The 20,370-nt window shown below is 43.5% G+C and overlaps 2 protein-coding genes across 2 annotated transcripts in view; both read right to left on the minus strand.

The window, feature by feature from the left end:
- The window catches only part of LOC140106207 (alpha-2-macroglobulin-like protein 1), a 39,415-nt gene extending 29,764 nt beyond the window's left edge, over positions 1-9,651 (minus strand). The window contains exons 1-8 of the mRNA XM_072130497.1: positions 9,632-9,651; positions 8,331-8,490; positions 8,051-8,135; positions 7,112-7,217; positions 4,237-4,339; positions 4,012-4,121; positions 1,819-1,983; positions 460-684 (exon numbers count right to left, since the gene is read on the minus strand). Coding sequence (XP_071986598.1) covers positions 460-684; positions 1,819-1,983; positions 4,012-4,121; positions 4,237-4,339; positions 7,112-7,217; positions 8,051-8,135; positions 8,331-8,442 — 906 coding nt within the window. The 5' untranslated portion in view covers positions 8,443-8,490; positions 9,632-9,651. The remainder of the gene's footprint in view (positions 1-459; positions 685-1,818; positions 1,984-4,011; positions 4,122-4,236; positions 4,340-7,111; positions 7,218-8,050; positions 8,136-8,330; positions 8,491-9,631) is intronic.
- LOC140105474 (alpha-2-macroglobulin-like protein 1) overlaps positions 8,451-20,370 on the minus strand; it is an 81,354-nt gene continuing 69,434 nt past the window's right edge. The window contains exons 2-7 of the mRNA XM_072129425.1: positions 11,573-11,751; positions 10,899-11,079; positions 10,402-10,558; positions 10,264-10,316; positions 9,632-9,652; positions 8,451-8,534 (exon numbers count right to left, since the gene is read on the minus strand). Of these exons, the coding sequence (XP_071985526.1) occupies positions 8,451-8,534; positions 9,632-9,652; positions 10,264-10,316; positions 10,402-10,558; positions 10,899-11,079; positions 11,573-11,751 (675 nt within the window). The remainder of the gene's footprint in view (positions 8,535-9,631; positions 9,653-10,263; positions 10,317-10,401; positions 10,559-10,898; positions 11,080-11,572; positions 11,752-20,370) is intronic.

The raw sequence follows: 20,370 nt of genomic DNA on the forward strand, positions 1-20,370 counted from the left end.
ATGTACAAGAATATAACTACTATAATACTGCTCCCTATGTACAAGAATATAACTACTATAATACTGCCCCCTATGTACAAGAATTTAACTACTGTAATACTGCCCCCTATGTACAGGAATATAACTACTATAGTACTGCTCCTATGTACAAGAATATAACTACTATAATACTGCTCCCTATGTACAAGAATATAACTACTATAATACTGCCCCCTATGTACAAGAATATAACTACTATAATACTACCTCCTATGTACAAGAATATAACTACTATAATACTGCCCCTTATGTACAAGAATATAACTACTATAATACTGCCCCTATGTACAGGAATATAACTACTATAATACTGCCCCCTATGTACAAGAATATAACTACTATAATACTGCCCCCTGTGTATAGGAATATAACAAATACAATATCGCTCTTATGTGTAATAGTAATATGTAATTTTCTTACAAAATAATAGAATGAGATGCTTTTGGTGTCATCCTTCAGATCATTTGGATTTATATTATATTCCACTAATACAATCACTTGGTCTCCACATGGAATGGTCCGGCTGATGGGCTCCAGTCTTAGATAGCTCAGAGCTTCATTGTAGAAGGGGTCAACATTTTTGACTGCACCACGAAATACTCCACGGAACGGTTTGGCATGCGAAGAAACAGCCTCTATGTATCCCTAAGTGCAGAAGGGAAAGAACACATTAGTTTTTACTCCAAAAGTGATGGATTCGGTAACACTAAGGCTACATTCAGACGGCCATTGCCCGCCGTACCATAGCACGGCGGGCACACGGCTGCGCACGGGGAGAGGAGGAGGGGGTGAGGACCCCCTCCCCTCTCCATAGGAATATATGGCGCACAGCGCCGTATTTCGCAAAAAGATAGGACATGTTCTATCTTTCTACAGGGTGGGAAGTGGTACAGTGCCGCACCATACCGCTCCCGTTGGTCTCTGTGTGCCCATTGGGGTGTATGGGGGGCGTATATCGGCCGTATATACGTCGGCTATATATATGTCCCCCATACGTTCGTGTGAATGTAGCCTAAACCAGTTTTCTTTCAATTGTTCCTATACAGGCAGTCCCCGGGTTACATACAAGATAGGGTCTGGAGGTTTGTTCTTAAGTTGAATTTGTATGCAAGTCGAAACTGTATATTTTATAATGGAAGTTCTAGACAATTTTTTTTCTTTTGCCCCAGTGACAATTGGAGTTTCAACATTTTTGGTGTAATTGGACCAAGAATTATCAATAAAGCTTCATTACAGGCATCTTACAGCTGATCATTGCAGTCTGGGACTATAGTAAAGCATCCAGAGAGCTTCACCAGAGGTCACATGGGGCAGAGGGGTCCGTCTGTAACTATGGGTTGTCTGTAAGTCGGGTGTCCTTAAGTAGGGGACCGCCTGTATAGTAATCCCGACAGTTCTGCCTTTCTATTCATGTCCCAGGATTAGATACTGATGTGTTATAGTAAATGGATTTATCTTAAGAAATTTTTTAAAAAAATCTGATATAATGGATGATTTGACTATAATGGAAGGTTTGATAACCCTTTCTACAAATTTTGGAGGGATGCAGTGAAGGCTCTCATCATGTGAGGCTATGCACACCAGGCTGAGCTGAGATCATCTCCCTGAAAAACTAGAGTGGCCGCTATAACTTTTAGTAAAAAAAAAATTTTAATTCTTAAAAAAAAACAAAAATGTTGCTGATGCCTGACCAGTTTTTCGTTAATGCTTTGGTTACTTACTAAAGAACATTTGCCGACAACAGCAGGACCCACAAAAGCTAGGAAGGCTTCCACTCACTTGGATTGTAACTTGATTGCTCCAATTTGATGTGTCCAGACTAAAGCGCACTCGCCCAGATTTATCCGTATTTCCAAATACATTGATTACTTTTTCTGAAAATTTCACTTCCAGAGTTGCTTTTGCGTTCTGTATTGGGGTTCCATCCCGAAATAGGGCGACCAGCTAGAAAAAAAATTAAAAAGTCAAATAAACTCTGAATTTAGATATTTTAGAAAGCAAAGAGGGAAATTCACAGGGTCTCCCCATGGTCATCAGATTCTGTTTCATTGGTGCAGTCTGTGTGTGGCCACAAGTAAAATTTAGTCACATGACACGGAATAGGATATCAGGAGGATGCAGTGGTGGTCATACTTTTCTGGCATTATTATGGCCCCCATCACGGTCCCATTTTTCCTTAACCAATGCGTCCAACGAATACTTAGAGAATTGCTATAATGATACTGTTTCTAGTTTGTAAAATCTACAGTGCGAAGCTTGATTACTTTATTCTGCAAATAGTTTGTAGGAGGGCATTATTCCTTTGGGCACCTCAAGGGGAGTCAAACAAAATAACTTTTCTGGCATTATTTTGGCCCCATCACGGTCCCATTTTTCCCTTAGCTAATGCATACTATGAATATTTTCTGTTTTGCAAAATCTACAGTGCAAAACTTGGTAACTTCATTCTGCAAATATTAAGTAGGAGGGTATTATAACTTTGGGAACCTCAAACAAAAGAACTATTAATATTTAAATATGTTAATATAAATTTCATTAGGGAATTTTTTGTCATAGAGGGAATGACACAGTCATGGGATATTGGGAGAATGTAGTGGTACCTTTCTGAGGCTATTTTTACCCCCATTGCTGTCCCAATTTTACTATGCTACTGCATCCCATAAACACTTTAATGGTTGCAAAAAAAAATTAGCTGCTTTTTTGGAATTTAAAAGACCACAGTATAGAACATATATGGTGATTGATGTTTACTAATTTCTAAAATTTGTAACTCTACTTTTGGAAAGGGGCTTTTTATGTTGAATCAGTTTATTGAACAACGAACAGTACAAAAAAAAAACAAGCATGTGTTACAATGCACTTAATAAAGGTAATGAAACAAAGCAAATATCAAGGAGTACAAAGTATAAATACAATTATCCAGGACAAGCACGTTGCCTTAAGCTACGGCCCTATCTGAGTGAGGTAGCCTCTCGGGCGAGGCGGAATACATATAAGATAATTAAACCCTAAACAGGTATATAGGGAATAGTGATCCTCTCCCTACCCACCGAGGCATATTCCCCTCTTCCGAACCTGAAAGGGGCCAAGAAGGAGTCAGAAGGCGGTTATGAGTTGTTTGCCTGGAGCGTTACTATGAAACAAATAAGAATACAAAAATACGAAACAAGACAAAACAAGACGTTAGACAAAAACACTCAGGGAAGGACACGTAGGGAAGAAATCCTATCGGGAATAACCACTCGGGTCATGGGGGGGGGGAACGGTGAGTGCAGATATTCCCGGTCCCCTGTAGCTAGGCTATCTGTGCCATTAGGGCAAAAACGAGCATCACGTGGCCTGAGTCCTGAGACTCTCTAAAGCTCATCCAAGGAGACCACACACGAAGGAACCTTTCGTGAGCTTCTGGAGATATTACGGCCAATGCGAAAGAGGTGGGACATTTCCTGGGCCCATTCGGCCATGGAGGGGCAAGTAGAGGAGCGCTAATGGCGTGGGATTACCGCCTTGGCTGCGATTAAACAAAAGTGCAGAATGTCTCTTTTTTGCGCTCCAATTTGGCCAGGGAGTATCGACAAAAGGGCGACATCTGGGCTAGCATTCACTTGTTTGTAACATGTAACATGTCTCCCTTGCTGGTTCCGCAGCACCAGCATGCATCCGAAATGGAGGGAAAGGCTAAATGCAGTACAGTCGGAACCCGGTGAAAGGGGCTTTTTATGTATTGTCTGCTAAATGTTATGTGGCTACCATGTTGCCTGATCCTCGGTCTACAGCCTCTGGAGAGATGTCCTTCAGTAGCCAAATAGACCTTAGGAAATACACTGGAGATGTCTATAGAGGAGTATTGTGGGCTTGCTCTGGGACCTGTGCTAAGGTCACTGAGCAGGAAATGGGAGAGGAGGTGAGCTGTAGACCATCTATGAAGGACAGAAATTCTCCATTAAGTTAATCTGTGTTTTTATTACTTACCGTTATGTAATATGGATACCCAATTTTGTAGAAAGAATTTGCTGCTTCAAATGCAAGGCTTCCAGGTGCATATGACGCAGAGATGGTTTTGGATTCAGAGAACCTGATTCCTATAGAAAGAGCAGAAATGTTCCTTGACATAAGAGGTTTACTTTTTATTACAGATTCTAGTTGAACTAACAAGATCCAAAAAACAACAAATGTTCAGAACCGGAATTCACTCACCTGTGCCCTCCTCTCGCATTTCCACATGGATCTCAAGATCGTAATAATCGTAACTAGCATCTCCAAAGTTAAATGTTGTCTGGTAGCAGCCATTGTCGTTTGTCTGGTGACGTAAAGAGATGCCAATATGGTCAATAGTGAATTTAGTGACTTTAGGGGTGTAGGGAGTGCCGGGGCAGCAGTCACAATCAAGCCTAATGGCTTCTCTACCACATACTGGAAATGGGGCCCCACGATAGATTTTGCATTGGATCTTGGGTGCTGTAGGCTGTTGAGCCACTGGAAAATCCACATAGTATCGTAGTAAAAAAAGCTTAGAAAAATACATCAGTCTATCAAGTCCAACCTTTCCAATATAATGTGTTGATCCAAAAGAAGTCAAAAACCCTGCAAGGCTGATGCCACACAGGATAACGGTCAGAATAACTCCCTGGATCAACAGAAACTACTAACAAAATGTGATATTATGTGATATTTTTCCTCTCCAGGATCCTCTTGAACATGTTCAAATTATCAGCCATTACAACATCCTGTAACAGAGGTTTCCATAGTCTCTCTGCTCGCACAGTAAAGAACCTTTGTCTATAGCGATGGTAGAACCACCTTTCCTCTAGGCGTAGATGATGCCCCTGTCTATGGTGATAGTAGAACCACCTCTCCTGTAGGCGTAGAGGATGTCCCCTGTCTATGGTGATGGTAGAGCCGCCTCTCCTGTAGGCGTAGAGGATGCCCCCTGTTGATGGTGATGGTTGAACCTCCTCTCCTCTAGGTGTAGATGATGCCCCTTGCCTATGATGGTTATATGTCTCTCCTCTAGGTGCAGAGGATGCCCCCTGTCTATGATGATGGTAGAACCTCCTCTCCTCTAGGTGTAGAGGATGCCCCCTGTCTATGATGATGGTAGAATTGCCTCTCCGCTAGGTGTGGAGGATGTCCCCTGTTTATGATTATGGTGATACGTCTCTCCTGTAGGTGTAGAGGATGTCCTCTGTCTATGATTATGGTAGAATCGCCTCTTCGCTTGATGTAGAGGATGCCCCCTGTCTATGATGATGGTGATACGTCTCTCCTATAGGCGTAGAGGATGCCCCCTGTCTATGATGATGCGGATACATTTCTCCTCTAGGTGTTGAGGATGCCCCCTGTCTATGATGATGCGGATACATCTCTCCTATAGGTGTAGAGGATGCCCCTGTCTATGATGATGCGGATACATCTCTCCTGTAGGTGTAGAGGATGCCCCCTGTCTATGATTATGGTGATACATCTCTCCTCTAGGTGTAGAGGATGCCCCCTGTCTATGATGATGGTGATATGCCTCTCCTCTAGGTGTAGAGGACGTCCCCTGTCTATGGTGATGGTGATACGTCTCTCCTCTAGGTGTAGAGGATGCCCCCTGTCTATGATGATGGTGATGCATCTCTCCTCTAGGTGTAGAGGATGCCCCCTGTCTATGATGATGGCGATATTTCTCTCCTCTAGGTGTAGAGGATGTCCCCTGTCTATGATGATGGTGATACGTCTCTCCTCTAGGTGTAGAGGACGCCCCCTGTCTATGATGATGGTGATGCGTCTCTCCTGTAGGTGTAGAGGATGCCCCCTGTCTATGATGATGGTGATACGTCTCTCCTCTAGGTGTAGAGGATGCCCCCTGTCTATGATGATGGTGATGCGTCTCTCCTGTAGGTGTAGAGGATGCCCCCTGTCTATGATGATGGTGATACATCTCTCCTCTAGGTGTAGAGGACGCCCCCTCTCTATGATGATGGTGATACATCTCTCCTCTAGGTGTAGGGGACGCCCCCTGTCTCTGATGATGGTGATACGTCTCTCCTCTAGGCGTAGAGGATGCCCCCTCTCTATGATGATGGTGATACGTCTCTCCTCTAGGTATAGAGGATGCCCCCTGTCTATGATGATGGTGATACGTCTCTCTCCTCTAGGTGTAGAGGATGTCTCCTGTCTATGATGATGGTGATACATCTCTCTTCTAGATGTATAGGTCGCCCCCTGTCTATGATGATGGTGATACGTCTCTCCTATAGGTGTAGAGGATGCCCCTGTCTATGATGGTGGTGATACGTCTCTCCTCAAGGTGTAGAGGATGCCCCCTGTCTATGATGATGGTGATACGTCTCTCCTCTAGGTATAGAGGATGCCCCCTGTCTATGATGATGGTGATACGTCTCTCTCCTCTAGGTGTAGAGGATGCCTCCTGTGTATGATGATGGTGATACGTCTCTCCTCTAGGTGTAGAGGACGCCCCCTGCCTATGATGATGGTGATAAATCTCTCCTGTAGGTGTAGAGGATGCCCCCTGTCTATGGTGATGGTGATACGTCTCTCCTCTAGGTGTAGAGGATGCCCCCTGCCTATGATGGTGATATGTCTCTCCTCTAGGTGTAGAGGATGCCCCTTGTCTATGTTGATGGTAGAACCTCCTCTCCTCTAACAGTAGAGGACGCCCCTTGTCCTGGTCACAGGCCTAGGTAAAAAAGGATCTTTCGAGGTACTATACTGCTTGTTCAGGTATTTGTAAATTGTAATAAGGTCTCCCATTAGTCGTCTTTTTTCTAAATTGAATAATCCCAAATTTTGTAATTTGTCATTGTATTCTAGTCCCCCCAATCCCCTAATAATGTTTAACTTCCAGTGGAGAATCCAATTCTTCCAGAAATCAGCAACATTTCAACGTTAAGACCAACCAATCTAAAAAAATGTGAGTATGGAGTTACGGGGCACATTCAGTGCTGATCAAACCGACAAGTCTTCATGGCCCATTGTTATTATGTTTGCTTATCAATCTGCTGCCCAGAGGCCTTCAATAAAGACTAAAGTAAAATGTTGTAAAAAAAATGTTATCATGTGAGCTCACCTTTTCTTCCCATAAGGTACAGATCATTCTCTGGTCGCTGTAGAAGTTGGGCTTTCGGCAAAGTTTTACAACCATTGTACCTTGCACCCCCTTCCCATAAGTATACCTGCAATGGAATGATATAGAAAAAGCCAATCATGGGCCAAAGCAATATAAAGTTTAGAATTTGAGGTTTTGTCCAAGAACATCCAAGATAAAAGATCACCAGGGCTTTGAACAAGAAAGAAATGTTGGTTCAGGTCAGTGGGTCTTGGGAAGTAGTGTGACAGAGTAGGAAATTAGTAAAGTAAAGGGAGATGGGCCCGGCAATGAGATTTCCAAAAGGGAGAGGCCTGGCTAAGAGTTGTTGGAGCCACATCCTACCCAGGCGAGGCGGTCTAGTGACATATAGTGCCAACAGATGTGTATAGCTGAGGCTGATGGAGGAAGGACAATCATCGTCAATGAATTGAGGAACAAGGAGCCTAAAGACCACCGGTAAGGAGCAGGGAGCTAAAGAAGAGATTGCCAAGAGTAGGCCAGGAGATTGAGGGGGGGGGACAATAGCTGGGCAAGTGAAGTGACTAACGGCACAGTTAGCACAGCACTAAAGCCTACAATGTGGGGCCAGGTTGTTTCAAGCATCTGGTTCCCCATAGTGGTACCAGAGGGTCGATAAGAGACATGGTCGTTCTACTTGACAACAACATGGAAGCCCAAATATTACTTTGAAAGTACTTCTAACGTTAGGCCATGCATTTATTGAAATGGGACACTAAAATAAATTAAAAAATAGATTATGAACCTTCTAACCCAACGCCATGGTCCCAGAGCCCCAACAATTTTCATAATTTTAGATAATGGTAGAAAAAATTGTAACAGATAAGGAAACACATCCTGGTCACATCACACGTGTAAAAAGAGCTCAAATTGTATCCTGAATTGAAATCATAAACTTACTTTGCACAAACTTTCAGTGGGATCGTAGGATCTAGAGTATTAATGGAAGAAGGTTCTTCTATGGTGACTTCAAAGCGTGGAAATACTGCAACGTGATGAAGGGGAGATTTATTACAACTGGTGGTTCTGTTCTAGTCTTAACTCAATCGGCCAAGGAGAAAAAGTCATTGCCATGGTCTGGTTCTTCAGAAATAGGTAACCATAGGATATGTCATAGATGAGTTATAGAATTGCCCCCCCCTATTTTAATAAGGTCGACAGCTGAAGTGAAACCTCTCACCGATCTCCTTAACTTCGAAGGTCTTCAATGCCAGTCCGTTCTCCACATTGATGGTATAGTTGCCCAGCATGGGATCAGATGTCAAGTTAAAACTTAAGTCTGCGATACACATTGAGGTCGTCACATCCAACCATTGAAAGATCCGGTTATTTTCAGGGTCCTTAGGAAAAAAGTGAAATACGTGAAATCCCCACCATGGCTCACCTGGGATAATATATGACGAGTGATCGGTCACGATAGGCATCCCTAGCCCTTAAAAGTAGTATAGAGTCACACTGCTGTCATTCCTTCTTAAAGGGAACCTATGAGCAATCGGCTTAATAAACCACTACCAGTATACTGTCAAATGCCGTAATACCTTCTAGATTTTGTATCTTTTATGATCCAGTGTGATGGCATCATCTTGAAAATCAATTTTGAAGTGAAAAGGAAATTGGTTGTAGAAAGTCATGGAGGCGGAGAGTTTGACACTGAACTCTACGTGTGGAGCTCTGAACGTCTCCTGCTCTGTGATTGACATTGTACATCGGACTTCAGGAGATCTGGTTAGTGATGTCTCTATATGCAGGATCAACAATAACAGTGATTGGTGCTTTCTGAGGAAGAGAGAGCTTGACTCCGCCTACCTGACTTTATACAACCAGTTTACATCTCACTTTAAAGATGATTTTCTGGATGATGCCACCACACCAGGTCATGAAAGAAGCATGATCTGGTAGGTGTTCAGCTGCTTAACAACATACTGGTTGTGGTTTATTAGGTACATTTCTGCTGGCAGGTTCTCTTTAAGTATCATAGTAGATCAGGTAGAAAAAAAAGATCCATCAAGTCCAAATTGAACATCCTAGATTGTTGATGACACTTGACCATTGGCGAATAGAAAGGAAAATTCCTTGTTGACAAAACTGTCCTCCAGAAACCATGTACCAGCCATAACATGGTAACATGGTATTACACTGCATACATTGCAGACCCTCCAGATTTCAGTAAGCCCCTGGGCGACAGAGCCTCATTGGTGCCCTTTACAGTGAACTCACATGGCTGCAATACAAAATTTTAAATTATATTTTGGGTTATATAATATACAGCCACCCATGTATTCATTATATACAGCCACTCTCACCAGGTTCTGCCAGGCTGCTGACCCCCACAAGCAGCTCTGGGCCCCAGGCACTTGCCCGGGTATGCCAGGTGCCTTGCCGCCCTGACTGCAGACATCCCGGCCCCTCCTGACTACATGTACCATATATCATCCATATATCACCCATAACATCTATATAATTTCATATTATCAGACTTACCTTCAACTCCACCACAGAGTACTGCAAAAGATAAAAGGGAAATTTTACATTGCAGTTTTATACTTGGATGATCTGTGTAATCTTTACTTAACTACTAACCCTGTGATGCCTTGGCACATGGTTAGCCAGAGACAGAGCCATCCATGCTACCATGAGTATACAGGCAGGGAGGCTGAGCTGCTAATTTATAACTGTGTGACAGGAACCTGCCTAATAATTATTAGTAACTGTGATAGGAAATTTCCCCCTTAGTATGATAGTATCATAGTTTATACAGTTGAAAAAAGACACTTGTCCATCAAGTTCAACCAAGGAAGGGAAGGGATTGGATGAGGAAGGGATTTATGGGAAACAATATTATATGATATAATTATCAATGTTATTTAGGCGTAAAAAAGCATCTAGACCCTTCTTGAAGCTCTCTGCTGTCCCTGCTGTGACCAGCGCCTGAGGCAGGCTATTCCACAGATTGACAGTTCTCATAGTAAAAAAAGCCCTGTCGCCTCTGGTGATTAAACCTTGTTTTCTCCAGACGGAGACAGTGCCCCCTCGTCTTTTGATTTGATTTAATCTGAAACAACTTACCACCATATTTTAAGAATTAAAAGTATTATATTGTAAGTGCTTTGTACCTTCAATCTGGAGCACATAAAGTTCTTATCCAGAGTCACAATCCGGAATCTTACTGTGAAAATCAAATAGAGAACTTACGAGTTAAAAGAAACTGACAACCCCCTCCCCAGAATCCAGGACCCTGACCCACACATCACCTGTTTCACTTGCCCGGTAGATTGCTTTATCAGTCTGCACCACAACTCCACCCGGAAGTGTCTTAATTAAAAGTTGTTTACTCTCCTCAAAAGAGACCAATCCTTTACCTACAATCTTTACAGTTGCAACCTCATTACCAGCACTGGGGGAAGGAACCTGGGGGTAGAGCAAAGGACGAGTAATGTGATGTATGGACACAGTGACTGCACCAGTAGCAGAATAGTGAGTGCAGCTCTGGAGTATAATACAAGATGTAACTCAGGATCAGTACAGGATAAATAATGTCATGTATGTACACAGTGACTGCACCAGCAGCAGAATAGTGAGTGCAGCTCTGGAGTATAATACTGGATGTAACTGAGGATCAGTACAAGATACGTAATGTCATCTATGTACACAGTGACTGCACCAGCAGCAGAATAGTGAGTGCAGCTCTGGATAATACAGCATGAGTAATGACATATATGTACAAAATCAGTGACTCTCTCTCTCTTACCGTGAAGCTGAAACAGAAAAAGCCATTTTTGGGTTGATTTGGTAACAATTGGATCTCCTGTTGTTGAGTCTCTAATGTCGCAGTCACAGTAAAATCCTTGGGAATCTCCCCATCCAGCAGCAGGCAGACGTTCTCGGAGGAAGGAAAGTGCAGCTCAGCCGGGATCAGCAGCATATAATTTCTGGAAAGACAGGAATGATCCATAGACAATCACGTTATTAAAGTTGTTATGATAGTTTCTAATGAACCTCGTTACAAGCAGCTGAGGGTTTGTCACTATTTCATCTACACAATCCGATACATTGTAACAAATATAAGAGGATGGGAGGGATGGGTGAGCACGGATACAACTGTAACAAACTCTCTGCTGTAAGATGTAATCGTTTTTACTTAATAGCAATACTTTTCAAAGCTGAGGGTACGTTACAATTGTATCGAACATAGAAAATAAAGTACAGGCAGTCCCTGAGTTACATACAAGACAGGTTCCATTGGTTTGTTCTTAAGTTGAATTTGTATGTAAGTCGAAACTGTATATTTTATAATTGTAGTTCCAGACAAAAAAATTTTTTGCCCCAGTGACAATTAAAGTTTCACTTTTAGCTGGGAATGTTCCTACAAGAAGGTGATCCGAATACATGACCTACCTCCTGTCCTGGCAGGTGCCTACTTACATGTCTGGCTGCATAGTGGGGTCTCCAGGGACAGAAGGTAATAAGAGGAGACCCAGAAGAAACCTCAGGAGGCGGAGAGACCCTGTGCAGCCGGAGATGGTCATCTTCTGGGTCTTGAGGTTCTGGATCGTTATTCCTTGAGTTGGGCTCAGTCCTTCTTCCTCCGTCCTCTGACTGATCTAAAAGTCACCATTTAAGTCTCTATACAATGTGGACCCCAGCCAGGCCCTCACCCCATACACTATGTGGCGGTATTATAACCATGACAGGTGACCAGGGAATTCTCCCATCATGCTTCACATCTCATTGTTCTGTTGTTTGCTCAATAATTTTTTTTTCTCCAGGTTTGATCTACAGGGAATTGTTCAGTTTGTGATCTCTAGACCTTGTCCATGGGCAACTCACCAAAAATCATCCAGGAGCCAGAGAAGTATTGTGTTAGAAAGTATGTATGGAAATATAGTATATTCGTATACATTAAAGCAGTATTATAGTAGTTATATTCCTGTACATAGGGGGCAGTATTATAGTAGTTATATTCTTGTACATAGGGGGCAGTATTATAGTAGTTATATTCCTGTACATAGGGGGCAGTATTATAGTAGTTATATTCTTGTACATAGGGGGCAGTATTATAGTAGTTATATTCCTGTACATAGGGGGCAGTATTATAGTAGTTATATTCTTGTACATAGGGGGCAGTATTATAGTAGTTATATTCCTGTACATAGGGGGCAGTATTATAGTAGTTATATTCTTGTACATAGGGGGCAGTATTATAGTAGTTATATTCCTGTACATAGGGGGCAGTATTATAATAGTTATGTTCTTGTACATAGGGGGCAGTATTATAGTAGTTATATTCCTGTACATAGGGGGCAGTATTATAGTAGTTATATTCTTGTACATAGGGGGCAGTATTATAGTAGTTATATTCTTGTACATAGGGGGCAGTATTATAGTAGTTATATTCCTGTACATAGGGGGCAGTATTATAGTAGTTATATTCTTGTACATAGGGGGCAGTATTATAGTAGTTATATTCTTGTACATAGGGGGGCAGTATTATAGTAGTTATATCCTTGTACATAGGGGGCAGTATTATGGTAGTTATATTCTTGTACATAGGGGCAGTATTATAGTAGTTATATTCTGTACATAGGGGGCAGTATTATAGTAGTTATAGTCTTGTACATAGGGGGCAGTATTATAGAAGTTATATTCTTGTACATAGGGGGCAGTATTATAGTAGTTATATTCCTGTACATAGGGGGAAGTATTATAGTAGTTATATTCTTGTACATAGGGGGCAGTATTATAGTAGTTATATTCTTGTACATAGGGGGCGGTATTATAGTAGTTATATTCCTGTACATAGGGGGCAGTATTATAGTAGTTATATTCCTGTACATAGGGGGCAGTATTATAGTAGTTATATTCTTGTACATAGGGGGCAGTATTATAGTAGTTATATTCTTGTACACAGGGGGCAGTATTCTAGTAGTTATATTCTTGTACATAGGAGGCAGTATTATAGTAGTTATATTCTTGTACATAGGGGGCAGTATTATAGTAGTTATATTCTTGTACATAGGGGGCAGTATTATAGTAGTTATATTCTTGTACATAGGGGGCAGTATTATAGTAGTTATATTCTTGTACATAGGGGGCAGTATTATAGTAGTTATATTCCTGTACATAGGGGGCAGTATTATAGTAGTTATATTCTTGTACATAGGGGGCAGTATTATAGTAGTTATATTCCTGTACATAGGGGGCAGTATTATAGTAGTTATATTCTTGTACATAGGGGGCAGTATTATAGTAGTTATATTCTTGTACATAGGGGGGCAGTATTATAGTAGTTATATCCTTGTACATAGGGGGCAGTATTATGGTAGTTATATTCTTGTACATAGGGGCAGTATTATAGTAGTTATATTCTGTACATAGGGGGCAGTATTATAGTAGTTATAGTCTTGTACATAGGGGGCAGTATTATAGAAGTTATATTCTTGTACATAGGGGGCAGTATTATAGTAGTTATATTCCTGTACATAGGGGGAAGTATTATAGTAGTTATATTCTTGTACATAGGGGGCAGTATTATAGTAGTTATATTCTTGTACACAGGGGGCGGTATTATAGTAGTTATATTCCTGTACATAGGGGGCAGTATTATAGTAGTTATATTCCTGTACATAGGGGGCAGTATTATAGTAGTTATATTCTTGTACATAGGGGGCAGTATTATAGTAGTTATATTCTTGTACACAGGGGGCAGTATTCTAGTAGTTATATTCTTGTACATAGGAGGCAGTATTATAGTAGTTATATTCTTGTACATAGGGGGCAGTATTATAGTAGTTATATTCTTGTACATAGGGGGCAGTATTATAGTAGTTATATTCCTGTACATAGGAGGCAGTATTATAGTAGTTATATTCTGGTACATAGGGGGCAGTATTATAGTAGTTATATTCTTGTACATAGGGAGCAGTATTATAGTAGTTATATTCTTGTACATGGGGGGCAGTATTATAGTAGTTATATTCTTGTACATAGGAGGGAGCATTATAGTAGTTATATTCTTGTACATAGGGGCCAGTATTATAGTAGTTATATTCTTGTACATAGGGGGCAGTATTATAGTAGTTATATTCTTGTACATAGGGGGCAGTATTCTAGTAGTTATATTCTTGTACATAGGGAGCAGTATAATGGTAGTTATATTCTTATACATAGGGAGCAGTATTATGGTAGTTATATTCTTGTACATAGGGGGCAGTATTATAGTAGTTATATCTTGTACATAGGGGGCAGTATTATGGTAGTTATATTCTTGTACATAGGGAGCAGTATTATGGTAGTTATATTCTTGCACATAGGGGGCAGTAATATAGTAGTTATATTCTTGTACATAGGGGGCAGTATTATGGTAGTTATATTCTTGTACATAGGGGCAGTATTATAGTAGTTATATTCCTGTACATAGGGGGCAGTATTATAGTAGTTATTTTCCTGTACATAGGGGGTAGTATTATAGTAGTTATATTCTTGTACATAGGGGGAAGTATTTTAGTAGTTATATTCTTGTACATAGGGGGCAGTATTGTGGTAGTTATATTCTTGTACATAGGGGGCAGTATTGTAGTAGTTATATTCTTGTACATAGGGGGCAGTATTATAGTAGTTATATTCTTGTACATAGGGGGCAGTATTATAGTAGTTATATTCTTGTACATAGGGGCAGTATTATAGTAGTTATATTCTTGTACATAGGGGGCAGTATTATAGTAGTTATATTCTTGTACATAGGGGGCAGTATTATAGTAGTTATATTCTTGTACATAGGGGGCAGTATTATAGTAGTTATATTCTTGTACATAGGGGGCAGTATTATAGTAGTTATATTCCTGTACATAGGGGGCAGTATTATAGTAGTTATATTCCTGTACATAGGGGGCAGTATTATAGTAGTTATATTCTTGTACATAGGGGGCAGTATTATAGTAGTTATATTCCTGTACATAGGGGGCAGTATTATAGTAGTTATATTCTTGTACATAGAGGGCAGTATTATAGTAGTTATATTCTTGTACATAGGGGGCATTATTGTAGTAGTTATATTCTTGTACATAGGGGGCAGTATTATAGTAGTGGCTCACACCCTCCTGTAGGTGGCCACCTAGATATCAGGGAGTACATCTGACGTGTACTCACTGCTCCCACGTCCTTTTCTGCAGCTTTGGCTCCTTACTCTGCATTTATGTGCTGTCAGGACTCGGGGTGATGCTCCGACCAGGGAACAGTGACTTCTTGTCAGCTGTACTTACCACACTATGGTCCTCCCCTGCCCAGCACAGATCAGCACATTGACCATAAAAGAAAGTAATCTGTTCTGCGGTGCCCATTATTATTGGTTGTCTGCTGTGGGGTTTAAATGACTTTTATCTGCTCTGCGGTCTTCATTATTATTCTCTTATTCTCTAATTAATATTGTCTGCTCAAGTTTATCCTATTATTAATATTCTGGGAATTATTTTGAGTGCTTAGTGTTCTCCACTATTATTAATTACTCTTGTATCTCTTATATCTATTATTATTATTATTGTTATTGTTATTATTATTATTATTATTATTGTTATTATTATTATCTGCTCAAGGATTCTCATTTTTATTATTTGTCTCCTCTAGGGTCTCCAGTACTATTATTTTCTCTGGGGTCTCTAGTATTATTAGTGTCTGATATGGGGTTTCTAGTATTATTATCTGCTCTCGGGTCTCAAGTAATATTATTTGTCTTCTCTGGGGTCTCGATTATTATTATTTGTCGGCTCTAGGGTCCCCATTATTTTTATATGCCTGCTCTGGCCCGATGGAGGCCCCTCTTCACCCCAAGTAGTGGGGGCCCCAGGCCGCGCGCCCTGTGCGCCTGCCCTATTATCTGGCTCTGGCTCGGGGATCTCCAGTATTAATAGTGTCTGCTCTGTGGTCTCCATTACTATAATTAATTTGTTTTCTCTTGTTTCTCCATTATGATTATTATACAATCTTGGGTCCCCATTATTGATGTTTGTTAGAGATGAGCGAACATACTCGTTCGAGCATTAGCGTACTCGAAACTGCTCGTTGCTCGGACGAATACTTCGCCCGCTCGAGAAAATGGCATCTCCCGCCGTTTTGCTTTCTGGCGGCCAATCACAAGCCAGGAGACTCTGCACTCCACCCAGCAGTGGTTGGCTGGCCAGATCAGGTGACCCTGGAATAGACTAGCCCCTGCCTGCGCTGTTCGGATCATTCTGTGTCTGGATGCCGCTAGGGAGAGAGCTGCTGCTGGTCAGGGACAGCGTTAGGGTGCTAGTAGATTACTGTTAGGCAGGAGTGATTCTCAAAGAACCCAACAGCCCTTCTTAGGGCTACAATAACGTTATACCTTTTTTTTTCTTTATTTGCAGCTAGTACCATATTGTGAGGAATTTGCAGGGGGACTTGCTACCGTTGTGTTTAGCTCTTAGTGACACACATATCCACCTCAAACACCAAAGTGGGACAATTTATTAGGGGTTGGATTTCAATTAGGCACAGTCTGCCAGTTTCTTTTTATTTTACGTTTATTTTTTCATAACTCAGCGTCATCTCATCTGGCATAGCAGTGTGCTTTCATACTTGGCTAGAAAATAGCCATAGGAGAATCCAAACGGCTTAGTTAGGCCTACAATAGCGTTATATATATTTTATTTCTGGTTGATCTGCTGGTGGCTGGCCTTGCTGTAGTGCATCTACTACCATATTGTGAGGAATTTGTAGTGAGACTTGCGACCACTGTGTTTAGCGCTTAGTGACGCACATATCCATCGCAAAGACCGAAGTTGGACAATTTATTAGGGGTTGGATTTCAATTAGGCACAGTCTGCCATTTACTTTTTATTTTACGTTTATCTCATCTGGCATAGCAGTGTGCTTTCATACTTGGCTAGAAAATAGCCATAGCAATAGGATAGCATCGTTTGGTTTTAAAAACTAAAAAACACAAAAAAAAAAAAAAAAAAAACACAAAAAAAGTCCAAAAAAAATTAAAGTTATAACTTTCATTTTCAAAATGTTTAACCCGAGGGCTAGGGGTAGAGGACGAGGGCGGGGACGTGGGCGGGGTGAGACACCACCTGCTGATGAGGGAGCAGGGGAACGCCGCAGAGCTATACTCCCTAGGTTCATGTCTGAAGTTACTGGGACTCGTGGTAGAGCACTGTTGAGGCCAGAACAGTGCGAACAGGTGATGTCGTGGATTGCCGACAATGCTTCGAGCAATTTGTCCACCAGTCAGTCTTCCACGCAGTCCACCCATGTCACCGAAATCGGCACTCCTCCAGCTCCTGGACCTCAGCCTCCTCCCCCCCAGTCTGCCCCCTCCCAGGAAAATTTGGCATTTGAACCGGCATACTCTGAGGAACTGTTTTCTGGACCCTTCCCACAGTCACAAACCACTTGTCCGGTTGCTGCTGAGCAATTTTCCGATGCCCAGGTTTTCCACCAGTCGCAGTCTGTGGGTGATGATGACCTTCTTGACGTAGTGGAAGAAGTGTGTAAAGAGGTGTCCGACGATGAGGAGACACGGTTGTCAGACAGTGGTGAAGTTGTTGTCAGGGCAGGAAGTCCGAGGGGGGAGCAGACTGAGGGATTGGAGGATGATGAGGTGACAGACCCAAGCTGGGTTGAGAGGCCGGGTGAACACAGTGCTTCTGAGACGGAGGAGAGTCCTTGACCAGAACAGGTTGGAAGAGGCAGTGGTGGGACCAGACGGAGAGGCAGGGCCAGAGCTGGTGCATCAGCGCCAAATGTGTCACGTAGTGAAGCTCCCGTGGCGAGGGCTCCCGCGGCGAGGGCTGAATTTTCAGAAGTCTGGAGGTTCTTTAAGGAAACACCGGATGACCGACGGACTGTGGTGTGCAACCTTTGCCAAACCAGGATCAGCAGGGGTTCCACCACTACTAGCTTAACTACCACCAGTATGCGCAGGCATATGAATGCTAAACACCCCACTCAGTGGCACCAAGCCCGTTCACCTCCGGCCGTGCACACCACTGCTCCTTCCCCTGTGTCAGCTGATAGTCAGCCCCCTGCCCAGGACCCTGGCACAAAAACCCCATCGTCGCCTCCACGATCCTCCACAGCATCCACCAGTGTTCAGCTCTCCATACCCCAGACGCTGGAGCGGAAAAGGAAGTATACTGCAACCCACCCGCCCGCCCAAGCCCTTAATGTCCACATCTCCAGATTAATTAGCCTGGAGATGCTGCCCTATAGGCTAGTAGAGACCGAGGCCTTTCGCAACCTCATGGCGGCGGCCGCCCCTCGGTATTCGGTCCCCAGCCGCCACTACTTTTCCCGATGTGCCGTCCCAGCCCTGCACCAGCACGTGTCAGACAACATCATCCGTGCCCTGACCAACGCCGTTTCTGACAAGGTCCACCTGACCACGGACACGTGGACGAGTGCTGCCGGGCAGGGCCACTATATATCGCTGACGGCACATTGGGTTAACTTGGTGGAGGCTGGGACCGAGTCTGACCCTGCGGCTGGTCATATACTGCCGACGCCGAGGATTGCGGGGCCTACCTCGGTCCAGGTCTTTCAGGCCTACTATGCCTCCTCCTCCCACCCCTCCTCCACCTCCTCCTCCGAACTACCATCCGTGGGCATGGCGCCATCAGTCGCTAGCTCTAGGCACAGCAGCAGTGTCGTCGCTAAGCGACAGCAGGCGGTGCTCAAACTGCTGAGCCTAGGCGATAGAAGGCACACCGCCCAAGAACTATTACAGGGCATCTCGGCGCAGACTGATCTGTGGCTGGCACCGCTGAACCTGAAGCCAGGCATGGTTGTGTGTGACAACGGCCGTAACCTGGTGGCGGCTCTGCAATTCGGCAGACTGACACATGTGCCATGCCTGGCCCATGTGTTAAATCTGATAGTTCAGCGTTTCCTCAAGACATACCCCAATCTGTCTGATTTGCTCACGAAGGTGCGCCGCATCTGTGCGCATTTCAGGAAGTCCATGCTGCCACTCTCAGGGCAGCGCAGCGCCGCCTCCAACTGCCCGCTCACCGACTGTTGTGCGACGTGCCCACGAGGTGGAATTCAACATTAACCATGTTATCCAGAGTTTACCAGCAGCGCAGAGCGATTGTAGACTGCCAGATGTCAACTTCCACCAGAACTGGTAGTCAGGTCAGTCAGCTTCCTCAAGTCTACAATGAGGAGTGGACGTGGATGTCTGATATCTGTCAGGTGCTGAGTAACTTTGAGGAGTCAACACAGATGGTCAGTGGCGATGCCGCCATCATCAGCCTCACCATCCCGCTGCTTGGCCTGTTGAAAAACTCTCTGATCAGCATGAAGTCGGAAGCTTTGCGCTCGTCACAAGAGACGGGGGAAGAAGATTCCCTTGTTGATAGCCAAAGCACCCTCAGGTCTGTTTCTCAGCGCATATCGGAGGAGGTGGAGGAGGATGAGGAGGAAGAGGAGGAGAATGTTGGCGAGACACAAGAGGGGACCATTGTTCAGTCCTTCACTGTTCAGCGTGTATGGGCAGAAGAAGAGGAGTTGGAGGAGTTGGAGGAGGAGGAAATGGAGAGTCAGGCCAGTGAGGGGAGTGAACTTGCGCGTTGGTACTCTGGCGCATATGGCAGATTTCATGCTAGGCTGCCTATCCCGTGACCCTCGCGTTCAAAGAATTTATTCCAGCACCGATTACTGGGTGTTCACTCTCCTGGACCCACGGTACAAGCAAAATCTTGCCACTCTCATCCCTGGAGAGGAAAGGAGTGTGAGAATGCATGAATACCAGCAGGCCCTGGTGCACAAGCTGAAACAGTATTTCCCTTCTGACAGCGCTAGCGGCAGAGTGCGTAGTTCTGCGGGACAAGTAGCGAGGGAGAGTAGGCGAGCTGGCAGCTTGTCCAGCACTGGCAAGGGTACGCTTTACAAGGCTTTTGCCAGCTTTATGTCACCCAGCAAGACACTGTCACCTGTCCCCAGTCTCGGCAGAGTAGGGCTGATCTTTACAGAAAGATGGTGAGGGAGTACGTAGCTGACCATACCATCGTCCTAAATGAACACACAGCTCCCTACAACTACTGGGTTTCAAAGCTGGACATGTGGCACGAACTGGCGCTGTACGCCTTGGAGGTTCTTGCCTGCCCTGCCGCTAGTGTGTTGTCCGAGCGGGTTTTCAGTGCAGCTGGTGGCATCATCACCGATAAGCGTACACGCCTGTCGACTGACAGCGCTGACAGGCT

Source organism: Engystomops pustulosus, chromosome 11 (genome assembly GCF_040894005.1).
Source record: "Engystomops pustulosus chromosome 11, aEngPut4.maternal, whole genome shotgun sequence".
NCBI lineage: Eukaryota > Metazoa > Chordata > Amphibia > Anura > Leptodactylidae > Engystomops > Engystomops pustulosus.